The following is a 12,953-nucleotide window of genomic DNA, read 5'->3' as shown; positions in this document are numbered from 1 at the left end:
CAGGCGGTTATCTGAGGCCTCTCAGGGCATGTGTTGTCTAACGTGCAAGAAGGGACCGAGGGGGAATGGTGTTGGTTGGGACACTGGTCGTCCAACCAGCAAATTGACGCTTTGGATTGGTTGTGATGGTTGGCGGTCATTATTTGGGCCAACAAGGACTGCAGATGATGAGACAGGTAGGCAGAGCAGCAACGGCTACTGGTCCAACAAGGCAGATTTCATGTCGGAGGCCGACGAGATCGACATGGCTGTCCATCCTTCCAGAAAGTCGTTCAAAGCTCGGCTTGTCCTCATTTCCCGCTGTCCTTAACACTGGCGTGCCTTTTCGATCTACACTCCAGATCCATTGATCATCGCAACACACAATTCCTACAACTCTCAAGTAGATACTCGCAACAACATACAGTCTTAAGATGGACTGCAATAACTTTCTTGAGTGTCTCCTTGGCCGAGCTCTGATCGCTAAAGATGCGCAGCCTACGATCGATCAGAAGGCGTGTGCAGTCATCTCGAAGGAACCGATAAGATCAAGCGAGGAAGCCGCATCCGAGTTCGTCGACATCCTCCGCACAGCCGAGAAGGGAGGCAGGGACCTCGAGCGACGGCTCCGAAACATCGTGACGACGAACTCTTGGACCGAGAATCTTGCCAAGTTCATCCTCGGCGGCGTCGAAGGTCTTGTCCGCCACCGTGATACTTTCGGTCAGGTTGTCAAGGAAGCGATGGACAAGTCGACCGACTTGGCCCAGCAGGTCTTTGGCTTTGTGGAGGAGCATCCTGTCCTCGTCACCATCATTGCCATTGGCATATTGGTCATCATCGCCCCTTGGGTCATTGAGGCGTTGGGGTTTGGTGAACTTGGTCCAGTAGCCGGTAAGTTTATCTATCCAATCCTGTGGGCAATGAAGTTAACTTCTGATAGACACCTTTGCCTCCTGGTGGCAAGCTCGATATGCAGGATACGTCCCCAAGGGATCCTTGTTTTCTTTCCTCCAGCGCCTCGGCATGACTTGGAGTTGACTCCTTGCTTCAGCATGGAAGATGGTGCGGGTGAGAGCCAGACTGTGATGATCGGGAGGGAGGGTCTGTAGAAAGGTTTCAGACTCTGCTGAGCGATGTCTAGAGTTATACAGAAGATCAGACTAGAGCTTGGTGTGTAGCATTCGTCGACGTCTTTAGACTTATCTCGCAGTCCGAGCTGCTGAAAGTTGGCTGGTAGGCCTCCGACTGTATGCAAATGCGTCCAACGCGTTGCCGGCCAGTCTCAACCCCGTGAAGTGTGGCATTACACATTGCATGTGAAAGGCTTCGTTGTTGAGCTACTAGACGGTCAGGTTATGATAAGCTTCTTATACAGTACCCCCATGAGCTATATAACCTGCCATTCCCATCCATGGATATGTCAAACAACTTGAACTGAAGCCCCATGAACGAATCCCGATCAGTTTCAGAAACTAAACATACATCGATTTTTATACCATCATGATTACAATCCTAGGTATTATGAGGATCATAATTGCCTTGGTCCCTCTGGTATTTGCGCTTGTTGGCTTTGTAGTAAGTGTCAGATCTTGAATCAAGAGGAATTACCTCAAACATTCTAATTTGTGCGAACAGACTACTGCGCTTGCTGTCTTTATCTGAGCCTTTCCAGGCTCTCTCGCCACATGCCCGTCGGATTGTCATGGTTATTCTGCGGCAATGAGGCAGTCGCATGTCAGAGCAGATGCATAGAAGTACTCAAACACACCTATTCAATGGCAAGATTTCTTAGTCGCCTAGACAGAAAATGGAGAAGCGTTTGTTTTCTGTGATGGTGAAAAGGAATCAAGAGCGTCTAGCACGACTTCCATGGTCACAAAATGAGGTCTGAGGAGCTCACAGCAGGAAACTGGTGATGTCAAAGTTTCATGACAGGTTCAAGCGACCAGGAGCGTACTTTGAGCAAACAGACATATCCATATGTTTGGACCGACTTCTACTCGTGCGGCTGGTTGGGGACGGAAGCTTGATCTTGTCGGCCTCCTGCATGGACGCGGCCGCATTGGGCCTCTCCTTGTCCATCACCTCACGCCTGCATTCCCCGTTGGCCCTCAATGCGGCCTGCGTCTACCCCCGAACCAGATATCATTTCATAACATAAAAGACTTTTTACACTTTGCTCATGCTCGAATTCGGGAGTGTTGCATCAAGGGATGGTCCTCCGCCCGCGGGCCCTTCAATACTGGCTGACACGCACATGAATACATATATCCTCCTTTCTTCCCCTCCACCACATCTCCCGTCGAATTCACCCTAATATTTTTGCACGATACTCAGATCAGTCTTCAACATTTTTACACTCGAAGTTGAGCCTCCCGCTCACGTTTGACATCCAGGCACCATGTTGTTGAGTTTCATCGTTTGCCCGGTTCTTGCCGCAATGGGATTTGGTCCACTTGGGCCCATCGCTGGTAAGTAATGCCCGCCCAGTTATGTTTATCCTCAAGACGGAATGTCTAATAGTTCTCTCACAGGCTCTGCTGCAGCCATGATCCAAGCCGTTGTCTATGGCGCAGCTGTTCCTGCCGGGGGTCTGTTCGCCTTCTTGCAGGCTTGGGCCATGACCTGATTCTGGGATGAGTCCTAGACGTCAAGTTGACGGTCTGGATGGTCGTTTGACTGCCTGTTCCCGAAACTCTAGAGGTTGTGTGACCAGCCCCCTCTTCGGCACGATTTGGCGATTCTTTTCATAGGCGGTCTCTTTTTCTAAGGCGTGTAGTTGGTGATTGGAGATCCAAGGATGTAATGGTACAGCTAGAGTGGGTGGCATCGTCTGCATGACAAGCTCGTGGTCCGTAATATGTCTCCTCCTTAGCTGAATCAAGTCCGCGTATCTGAGGTCGACGAGTACTCTGTCGAGACCTGAGTGAATGGCCGTGAACGCACTACTGACCGTTGACCTATCCCATCCTTGTTGTTCTTTCTAGATTTGCTAAAACCCAAGTCCTCCTTTGCTCCTTCTCACCATCCCTCTCCAAACAGAACATTTTCACTAAAACAACTCACACCAGCAATCAACTGTCCCACAACATCAGGATGACTTCAACCATTCTACCAACCCTCAAGAGATGGGTCACGGCCCTCGCCGAGACCTACTTCTGGCTCTTCGCCCTGTACCTCACCATGTGGTTCACGATGGCCTTCGGCAAGATTCTGGTCTGGCTGATCCTGCTGATCCTGGGCTACCGTGACGGTCAAGGCCCGGTCTGCGGTACGTTTTTCTCTCAGAATTCTTGGTGGGTTTCTGCGTCCGGAGCTGTGCTGACTTTGAGCTGGATAGGCTCGCCGGCTTGGCTGTTGGATATCTACTTCCCCGAGGAGGAGATCGTCGCGGGCGTCCGGTTCGGAGTCTTCCTGTTCTTCGTTGCTTGCTGGGTCGGCATCTTGTGATGGGATGAGAAATCGAAATTCAAGGACTTGGCCACAAGGATGGAGGAAGGGTCATGAATCAGCTAGCAACGGCGGCGGGTATTTCAGGATCGAGGAGTACGGTCGGGTCAGACGCGTTCATCGACGGCAAGGCCAAGACATGTTTACTTTTCTAGGGTACCCAGCTACCAGGTTGTGTCCAAAATAACAGGGAAGAAGTTCAAACAGTCTTTATGAATGATGTACAGTGTTATCATTATCAGTTTTTCCCTAACCTCAAAACGCCCGAACAAGCCATCCCGCAGGGGAATTGTGGAAAGCATTGCAAAACTATTCCTCCGCAATGCCAGCGAACGCCTCCTTGTCCTTGCCCGCGCCCTCGTCATCCGTCACGGGGGTCGTCGTATTCCACACATCCTGCTTCAGCGCCTTCTCCTCCTCGTCCTCGACCACGCCAAACTTGGTGACGCTGAACTCGGGCATGCGCCGGCGCTCCTTGCTCAGGATGCCGCCGCTCTTGCCCACCCTGCGCCGGCGCTCCTGCTCCGCGTCGCGCTTGACGGCCGCCATCTCGCCCGCGGCGTCGAGCATCGTGCCCTCGAGGCTGAGGTAGCCGTGGTCGCCGCTGACGCCGACGTCGAAGGCCTTGATGCGGAACCTGACGCGGCCCTTGACCTTCTCGCCGCCGCCGTCGACCCAGAAGCCCGTGGTGTGGATCTGGCGCACAGCGCCGTGCTCGTCCTCGGCCGCCTGCGCCTCGGCGGCATCCTCCTCCGCGGCGAAGGGGTCCGCGACGTACTGCGCAGCCTCGGCGGAGTCGGCGTGCACCCAGCGCCACTCGGCCGGCAGGCGCGCGGACTCGATGCTGGCGTTGAACTTGCTCCAGCACACCACGCCGATGTGGCCCTCGTTCTCGAGGTTGATGACGCCCTCCATCCAGGCGCCGCGGCGGGGGACGAAGAGGTCGACGTCGACGGTGACGTAGCCGAAGCCGACGGCGTACTCGTCGACGGAGACGAGGTCGCAGCGCTGGCTGTCCGAGGTGGCGGCGCCGCGGCGGCCGGGCTGCTCCGAGACGGCGATGTTGCGGAAGGCGAGGAGGACGCCCTTGAAGTCGGGGACGTAGCGGTTCACGAGGGGCTCGAGGTGCTGCGTCGCGGCGGCGGTGCAGGGCGTGTCCCAGCCTATGGGGTAGATGGGGAGGTATAGCGAGACGGTCTGGGTGTAGAAGGGGAACTGCGGCTTGGAGGGTGCGTCGGGGGGCTGGTGGGCTCGGGATGTCGATTTCGTTTCCGCGGGGTCATCGACGTCCATCGCGTTCTCGTCGTCGTCGTCGGCTTCTTCTGGCTCGGCGACGGCGGCCGCCTTGGACTTTTTGCTCTTCTTCTCCTTCTTCTCGCTCGCGGGGGTGTCGGCTGAGACCTCCTCGAGGCCTTGTGACTTGCGCTTCTTCTTCTTGTCCTTCTTCTCCTTGCGCTCGGCGTCGGATGCGTCCTCGTCGGCTTCGGCCTCGTCTGTCGACTTCCTGTGCTTGTCCTTCTTGTGTTTGCGCTTCTTCTCAGACGACGGCTCGCCGTTGGTCGTGGAGGCGGCTACAGAGAGATCCTGCGAGGCGGCCGGGGTATCATCGTCGCTGTTGTTGTCGTCGTCCTTTGGCACCACGCTCTTGGAACGCTTGTGCTTGCGCTCCTCGCCCTCGACAGCATCCTCCTCGCGCGAGCGCTTCTTCTCCTTCTTGTCCTTTTTGCTCTTCTTGTCGGACTTGTGCCCGTTCGTGACGGGGGAGTCAATTGCCGCCATGGCTGCGGCTGGGGAGCTGTGTGTTGAATTGGGCGGGTCGGAGGACGCTGGTTCCCTTGATCTTCTTTTTTTGGGCAAAAAAAGTCCCAGCGTACGGTCGGCCAAAAAAAATTTCGAGGCAAGAGTTCACCGATCGGTGGTGGGGTCGCCCGTCTCCCGCGTTGGGCCCGTCAGCCTCTCAGACAACACCGTCCGGGCAGGGGTCCATTGGTTGGTGCAGCGGTACGTACCTAACGTGGTGCGAATCGGAGGAGGCTGCCTTGACCGCCTGCTTTATCTGGACGTGTGCTCATGACAAGGCGTGTTTTCGCGAGAAGCAAGTCGAGAAAGTACTGGGATAAATCAATTGAATGGACCTTGAATTCTGGAGTCATCTGGAATTTAGTGGAGTTATTTTGGGTTACCCGCGACGGCGGGTTGGGGATATGATTTTTTGAAGGGCGCCGAAGGGCGCGCAACACCAGATGCACAGCGGGGATCAATGGCAGCTGACCAGAGCTCTCGCATCCAAGTTCCCCTCTTGTAGCTCCTCCACTTGCCCAGCACGTCTTGGGATGGCGTCAGTTCCCGAGGGGTCGGAGCTCAACTTACAAATGCAAGTTTCAGCGGGGTGACTTTGACGTGCCGTTATCGTTCCGATCAAGTGAAGCTATAAGAAGAACCAACCATCCAGCCAAATTGCAGTGAATACTTTATTTACAGCCTCACACTGAGAAGCAAGCTGCTGGCTTTACCCCGCTTTGGCAGCTCTCGATCTTCTGTAATTCATCACCGCAACACCACAAGTCAACATGTCCTTCACACCTTCCAAGATCCTCGTCTTCGGCGCGACAGGCAACATTGGCCTGTTCATCACCGAATCCCTGTTGGACGCCAGCCCGGCATTCAGTCAGATCACTATCTTCACATCACCCTCTACCGTAGAGAACAAGGCGGCGCTGCTGGACGGGTGGAAGAAGAAGGGCGCCAAGGTCATCAGCGGCAATGTCGACAACAATGACGAGGTCAAGGCTGCCTACAAGGAGCACGACACTGTCGTCTCGGCCCTGGGGAGGAACGTGATTGAGAAGCAAATCGACCTCATCAAGCTGGCCGAGGAGACCGACTACGTGAAGTGGTTCTTCCCCTCAGAGTACGGCACGGACATCGAGTATGGCCCCAAGAGCCCCAACGAGAAGCCTCACCAGGCCAAGCTCAAGGTGCGCAAGTACATCCGCGAGAACGTCAAGCGGCTCAAGTACACGTACCTGGTGACAGGTCCGTACGTCGACATGTACCTGTCTCTCGCCCCGGTCGCACCGGAGGCCGGTGGATATGATGTCAAGACCAAGAAGGCCGTTTTGGTGGAAGACGGCGAGGGCAAAGTCGGGTTGATCACCATGAAGGAGTGAGTCTTTTCTTAAGCCGGCGCTCACTTGAATGTTGCTAACCCCTCCACAGCGTTGGCAAAACTCTAGTCGCCTCGCTCAGACACCCTGACGCGTCGTTCAACAAGGCCCTGAAGGTGCAGTCGTTCGTTGCGACACCGAAGCAGATTCTGGCCGAGTTCGAGAAGCAGACGGGCGCAAAGTGGGAGACCTCCTACGTGCCGCTGAAGAAGCTCGAAGAGGCCGAGGAGAAGGCGTGGGCCGATGGCAAGCCGTACGCGACCATCTTCACCCTGCGCCGCATCTGGGCCGAGGGCGGTACCTTGTACGAGAAGACGGACAACGAGAGCATTGGCGTTGGGCCCAACGATGTTGAGACTTTGGAGGTGGCTGTTGGACGGGCTATGGGAAAGACCGAGTAACTATTGAAAAGAGTCAAATAAATCGTCAGCCCATTCTTGGCTTGGTTGTCCCGTCCGCCCGACGTGTAGACGTGAGTGGCAGGCTCATCAAACATGGAACGCCATGTTTTCTCATCGACAGAAGACCGAACATCCGCAGCTTGAGTCCCTGCAAGATGCTACGATCGATGTCCGGTTATTCCGACAGAGTTCCCTTGATCAACAAAAACATGTTAAAGATCTGCATCATCATTCCATGAGCTGGCTTGCATGAACATAATTTGCGAGACCACGCTCTCCCATAATACGAGATGGGAGAAAAGGTGTTCCCAGTGACATGGTACCTTATCCAGCTCAGCAGTCCGCTGTGCGCTAATACGGGCCGCGTAAACACCTAAGCTTAATGCCGTAGGTGCCGCAAGCGCTGATCACCGGCGGGCCCCCGCTTGCGGAACCTGGAACATGGGGGCGCTCAGGGACCTGAACTAACTGAGGTGCTGAGGTGCAGTGGTGTGTGGCAGCTGTGGCATGTGGGCGCTGTCATGGGATGCCGCCCGCCGGCGTCTTTCCCCAGAAACCGGTTCCAGGTTCCATTCAAGGCTCGCTTCCTCGTCCCGACTTCCCTTCCCCTCAGGTCCGGACCCTTCACTTCGTACAAAGCTTCTTTCTCCCCCTCACACCACACTTTGGACGACACAATTGGAAAACATCGCGAGAGACACGTCCAACATGGCTCCCTCTGGTCTTCGCCAGTGCATGCACGATGTCAGCCCATACCTGCTGCTACTGATCTGTGTCTCGACTCTGGGCCCCCTGCAGTTCGGCTTCCATCTGGTACGTATTGCATCATACCTTTGCCCGCATTCTCCGACTTCCGTCCCTCGCCCAACACGACAACTAACGATGGTGATTCCTGTTTAGGCCGAGCTCAACGCGCCCCAAGATGTCCTCACTTGCCGGAAGAAGTCGATCCAGGCCAAGACGACCATGCTGAAATGGGTGCACTCCAAGTCGCCCGACACCGAGAGCTGGCTCCCCGACTGTATTCCCATGACCGATGCCGTCTTCGCGACCGTTTCTTCGATCTTCACCGTTGGCGGCCTGATCGGTGCCCTCTGCGCCGGCCCCTTCTCCTCCAAGCGCGGCCGCCTGCCTGCGATGCGCCTTACCGCGGTTTTTTACATCATTGGTGCTGTTATCGAGACGCTTGCCGGCAACGCGCCAGTCCTGTCGGTCGGCCGTTTCTTCACTGGTGCCGCGGCCGGAGCTTCGACTGTCATTGTGCCGCTGTACATCAGTGAGATAGCACCGCCCAAGGAGCGCGGCCTGTTCGGCGCCATGACACAGGTCTCCATCAACGTCGGCATTTTGGGAGTCCAGACTCTGGGATACTTCTTGAGCTACGGAAAGCAGTGGCGCTGGATCCTGGCCGCTGGTGTGATTGTTTCTCTGGCCCAGGCCTCGGGTCTGCTCCTTGTTCCCGAGAGCCCGGCTTGGCTTGCTGCCAACGGAGATGCTCCAAAGGCCCGCCGCACCCTGCAGCGGATCCGCGGCAAGGACTTTGACATCAAGGAGGAGGTCGAGGCTTGGGACGCCGATAATGCCGTTGCTGAGGCGGAGGGTCTCTTGGCCCAGAGCGACGCTACGCCCCCGACTTCTCCAGGGCTTCCCAAGAAGACTTCGCCCGTCCACCTCGGCTTCCTTGAGGTTGTCAAGGAGCCGCTCTACAGGCCCGCCATCGCCGCTGTTGTCGGCATCATGTTTGCTCAGCAGCTGTGCGGTATCAACTCGATTATCATGTACTCCGTGTCCCTCCTGACGGATCTTCTTCCCGTCAGCTCCGCCCTGCTTACCATTCTGATCTCCGTTGTCAACCTGATTACCACGGCTGCGTGCTCCCCGCTGCCCGACAAGCTTGGCCGAAAGAGGTGCATCCTGATTTCCATCATTGGCCAGGGCACCAGCTCCCTGATCCTCGCTCTCTCGATCAAATTTGGCGTCAAGATCTTGTCGGCGGTTTCCGTCGTGTCTTTTGTGGCCTTCTTCGCTGTTGGTCTTGGGCCAGTGCCCTTCATTCTCGCGTCGGAGCTGGTCGGACAGGAGGCCGTTGGCGCCATTCAGTCGTGGTCTTTGGGTGCGAATTACGTAGCAACGTTCCTGGTTGCTCAATTCTTCCCTATTGTCAATAACTTCCTGAACCAACTGCTTGGCGGTGCAGGCTGGGTGTATTTCCTGTTTGCCGGATTTGCGCTGTTGTTTGCGCTCTTCGTGTCTGTCAAGGTGCCGGAGACGCTTGGAAAGAAGGATGCCGACGAAGTCTGGGGTCGGACCCGTCGCTTGGATTAAGCTTGCGTCTAGAATTGTGGCGATTCAATCATCATCAAGGTAATTGGATGGGAATAAAAGGCGTTTACAGACTTCCATAGGGTATATTGATATTGCTCAGCTTTGAAACAGCCTCCTGCTTCTGATGGTCTGCTCCAATTGCAAAATGCCAGCTTTGACGCCATCAACAACATAGATCTGGCTACCCTTCTCCTTACCGTAGACATCTATCGCCGAATTGCGAATGATCTCCTCAAGGCCCGCCATGCCCGCACACCCCATGACCACGCAGCCAACATCGCCGCTGTTGAGCAGCTTCTTGGTCGCCTTGACGAGCTTCTCCTGGACCTCTTCAGGGCTGACGTGATGGAAGTCTGCGGCAGTCAACCCGGTAGTCATGACTCCACCAAACTTGGCGTTTTCTGCCTCCTCGGCTTGCCCAAGATAGCACTTGACTCCATGGCTGAGATGCTTCTCCCAGAAGTCACCTGTGGTCACCACGCCCCATTTTGAAGAGGTGGCGCCAGGTGAGGTGTGAGGAAGGAGTGAGATTGCAGTGAGGACACTTGCCTCGAAGATGCCGGTGACGGCCAGCTTGTTGTGGTACGTCTGAGAGAGCTTCTCGACGAGCGTGTGGACGCTGTAGCAGGCGACGAGCAAGCCGTCGTACTGCTCAATCTGCTCGTTGGTGAGGTTGCTGAGCACGGCCTCGGTGCTGCGCTGGATGTCAGCGTCGTCGTTGATGCTGGCGGGGCTGTCGGACGGCGCCGTGTAAGTGTGAATTTCGAGGGACTGGCGTTAGAGATCAGCCAGTGATGCTTTTTACTGTCAAGCCATCACGGATGGCATGTTGACAGCTTCAACCCCCCAGCTTACATCGTGCAGGGGCATTCCCTGAATGGCCTTCTCCATGCCCCTCGTCATGTCGAGAGAGGAGTTGGGGTTGATCACGAGGATCTTGATATTTCGACGGAGAAGCCGGGTCGTCATGGTTGCTGTTTGGCGTGAAACTTGATGAGAAATATGGGATATGTTCACGACACCTTGGGAAATATTCACAAGAGAAACGCAGCAACCCCGACGGGCTAAAAGCTGCGTTCACGCCGCCGGCCAGTGGAGACAGTGCCGACAATTGTGGGGTTTGCCGGCCCGGTTGCGCTGACAGCGACATCTCACACTCAGCAGGTGCACCGCTCAGACGAGCACAGGTGTCGAAGGAAGGTGTGGTGGTGCAGACTGCCCGTGCTGCGGGGTATCACGTGACAGCGCCTGCTCAGCCACCGCTGTGTGACGATCCAGTTGCAGCACTGGCACTGGACAGCTGGAGGCAGCGAACCCAACCAACCCCACTATCGACGACACAGACGTAACAGCTTCCCGGGTGCTCTCCCCAACCCAACCACACCTCTCCCTCCCTCCCAAGACAGAAGCTCAACCTCTCAGCCCTGCAGCTTCAGCTTCTGCTTTCACAATGGCAGCCGAGGCCCCCATCGGTAAGACGCAATTCTCCTGATACCGCCCTGCAGCGGCTGGCTCCTGGACAGCTACCCGTCATCACCGCTGCTTGGCTGATTGATGATTGATGATCATGGGGAGGTGGCTGACGCAAGATCCACTACAGTCCTCGACGGAGGAACCGGTTTCCTCAAGGTCGGCTACGCAGCGCAGAACTTCCCCGAATTCCAATACCCTTCCATCGTCGGCCGACCAATCCTGAGAACCGAAGAGCAAGGAGACACCAATGACCTCGTTATCAAGGACATCATGTGCGGTGACGAGGCCGCCGCCGCCCGCACCATGCTCCAGATCAGCTACCCCATGGAGAACGGTATCGTCAAGAAGTGGGAGGACATGCAGCACCTCTGGGACTACACCTTCAACGAGAAGATGAAGGTCGACACGCAAGGACGCAAGATCCTGCTGACCGAGCCCCCGATGAACCCGCTGCGGAACCGTGAGCAGATGTGCGAGGTCATGTTCGACCGGTACGGATTTGGCGGTGTCTACGTTGCGATCCAGGCCGTGTTGGCACTCTACGCCCAAGGTAAGATACCCTCTCGAAACCAACGTTAACGTCGATGAGCAATTGCGTACACAATGGGGCTAACTTGGCTGCTTCCAGGTCTCAGCTCCGGTGTCGTCGTCGACTCGGGAGACGGCGTGACCCACATCGTCCCCGTGTACGAGTCCGTGGTCCTCAACCACCTCACCCGCAGACTCGACGTTGCCGGCCGCGACGTCACGCGCAACCTCATTGCGCTCCTGCTGCGCCGCGGATACGCGCTCAACAGAACGGCCGACTTCGAGACGGTCCGCCAGATCAAGGAGAAGCTCTGCTACGTCTCGTACGACCTGGAGCTGGACAAGCGCCTCAGCGAGGACACGACGGTGTTGGTGGAGAGCTACACGTTACCCGACGGCCGCGTCATCCGGGTGGGCAGCGAACGTTTCGAGGCGCCCGAGTGCTTGTTCCAGCCTCACCTCGTCGACTGCGAACAGCCGGGCATTGCTGAGTTCCTGTTCAACACGATCCAGGCGGCCGACGTGGACGTCAGGTCGTCACTCTTCAAGGCTATCGTCCTGTCGGGTGGTAGCAGCATGTACCCCGGTCTGCCCTCGCGTCTGGAGAAGGAGCTCAAGCAGCTGTGGCTGACACGGGTGCTCGGCGGCAACCCGGAGAGATTAAACAAGTTCAAGGTCCGGATAGAGGACCCACCCCGCCGAAGACACATGGTGTTCCTCGGAGGTGCGGTGCTGGCCAACATCATGGCGGACAAGGAGGGCATGTGGGTTACCAAGCAGGAGTGGGATGAGCAGGGCCCGCGGGTGCTGGAGAAGCTTGGCCCGCGATAGACGGCCGCGGTGTAATCATCCCCGGGGGTGTGCTGTGGCTGATCTTGGTCTTCTTGTTGGTAGAGTGGCATGCATGCGACAGGTTTCTAGAGCCTCTTTTTTTGTTTTCTAACGAAAAAGTTGATGAAGTCTTTTTTACGTCCGTTACTGACGTAGCATTGTGTCGCCGTCCCTGTCTCATGTGAAGCTGTCAGGGGAAAGGGAAAGCATTAGGTAAGGCAACCTAAAGCAAGGAGCTGTGAGGTGTTGGGATGGAAGGGGAAGTCTGATTGATGCCCTTGCTCCAACACCGTGCCTGGGATGGCAGGAATGGCACTGTAGGCAGAAGGCAAGCGCCTTCCGCCACCAAGCACAAGCAGAGGCAGAGCAGCCGGGCCTTATGAATGACAGCCACGCCGCCTCGCTTTCTATTGCTCTCAGTGAAACGTCACTTTCCTCACTCCTTCACTCATCACGACCGCCGGTGCTCTCACTCGCTTCTGCGTCAATGGTCCTGCGCCGACACCTCTCGCTGCTGTCTCTCGCATTGCCGGCCCGAGTCGCTTCTCTGCCAGGTTCTCCATCCCAATGCGACTCTCCGTCCGCCTTCTCCGCACTTGATACCGCCATTCGGCCGTGATCGCACACAGTAAACACCGAAACATTTCTCGACTCGTGCGGGACGCGCGACGCCGATCATCGCGCATACATTACTGGAACCTACAGATTACCTACACTACACTACATACGCAGCCGCTATTTTTTAACCTGCGCAGTTGGGGGAGATCCTCACACGCACATCAGATATACTGCCCGC

The 12,953-nt window shown here is 56.3% G+C and overlaps 7 protein-coding genes across 7 annotated transcripts; 5 read left to right on the top strand and 2 right to left on the bottom strand.

Moving 5' to 3' along the window:
• Positions 1-413: 413 nt before the first annotated feature.
• Positions 414-1,020, top strand: CGCA056_v013678 (uncharacterized protein; the record flags this gene model as incomplete). The annotated part of the gene is made up of 2 exons (XM_037328921.1): positions 414-873; positions 923-1,020. 2 exons carry the CDS (start codon positions 414-416, stop codon positions 1,018-1,020), a joined length of 558 nt encoding a protein of 185 aa, XP_037173616.1.
• A 2,058-nt stretch (positions 1,021-3,078) lies between these two features.
• CGCA056_v013677 (uncharacterized protein) lies at positions 3,079-3,432 on the top strand (the record flags this gene model as incomplete). The annotated part of the gene is made up of 2 exons (XM_037328920.1): positions 3,079-3,253; positions 3,323-3,432. 2 exons carry the CDS (start codon positions 3,079-3,081, stop codon positions 3,430-3,432), a joined length of 285 nt encoding a protein of 94 aa, XP_037173612.1.
• A 309-nt stretch (positions 3,433-3,741) lies between these two features.
• Positions 3,742-5,211, bottom strand: RPA43 (DNA-directed RNA polymerase I subunit RPA43; the record flags this gene model as incomplete). The annotated part of the gene is made up of 1 exon (XM_037328919.1): positions 3,742-5,211. The coding sequence occupies one exon, from the start codon at positions 5,209-5,211 to the stop codon at positions 3,742-3,744; it is 1,470 nt and encodes a 489-aa protein (XP_037173198.1).
• A 791-nt stretch (positions 5,212-6,002) lies between these two features.
• Positions 6,003-7,000, top strand: CGCA056_v013675 (Isoflavone reductase-like protein PCBER; the record flags this gene model as incomplete). Its single annotated transcript, XM_037328918.1, has 2 exons — positions 6,003-6,598; positions 6,652-7,000. The coding sequence occupies 2 exons, from the start codon at positions 6,003-6,005 to the stop codon at positions 6,998-7,000; spliced, it is 945 nt and encodes a 314-aa protein (XP_037173197.1).
• A 708-nt stretch (positions 7,001-7,708) lies between these two features.
• CGCA056_v013674 (putative metabolite transport protein) lies at positions 7,709-9,325 on the top strand (the record flags this gene model as incomplete). The annotated part of the gene is made up of 2 exons (XM_037328917.1): positions 7,709-7,813; positions 7,901-9,325. 2 exons carry the CDS (start codon positions 7,709-7,711, stop codon positions 9,323-9,325), a joined length of 1,530 nt encoding a protein of 509 aa, XP_037173196.1.
• A 96-nt stretch (positions 9,326-9,421) lies between these two features.
• On the bottom strand, positions 9,422-10,294 carry CGCA056_v013673 (Uncharacterized protein; the record flags this gene model as incomplete). Its single annotated transcript, XM_037328916.1, has 2 exons — positions 9,422-10,096; positions 10,181-10,294. The coding sequence occupies 2 exons, from the start codon at positions 10,292-10,294 to the stop codon at positions 9,422-9,424; spliced, it is 789 nt and encodes a 262-aa protein (XP_037172594.1).
• Positions 10,295-10,775: 481 nt separating this feature from the next.
• ARP2 (Actin-related protein 2) lies at positions 10,776-12,157 on the top strand (the record flags this gene model as incomplete). The annotated part of the gene is made up of 3 exons (XM_037328915.1): positions 10,776-10,797; positions 10,926-11,348; positions 11,427-12,157. The coding sequence occupies 3 exons, from the start codon at positions 10,776-10,778 to the stop codon at positions 12,155-12,157; spliced, it is 1,176 nt and encodes a 391-aa protein (XP_037172656.1).
• Between the last annotated feature and the right edge of the window lie 796 nt (positions 12,158-12,953).

This window comes from Colletotrichum aenigma (genome assembly GCF_013390185.1).
Source record: "Colletotrichum aenigma strain Cg56 chromosome Unknown KSG_Cg56_contig09, whole genome shotgun sequence".
Taxonomy (NCBI): Eukaryota; Fungi; Ascomycota; class Sordariomycetes; order Glomerellales; family Glomerellaceae; genus Colletotrichum; species Colletotrichum aenigma.
This window is presented reverse-complemented; position numbering and strand designations above follow the sequence as displayed.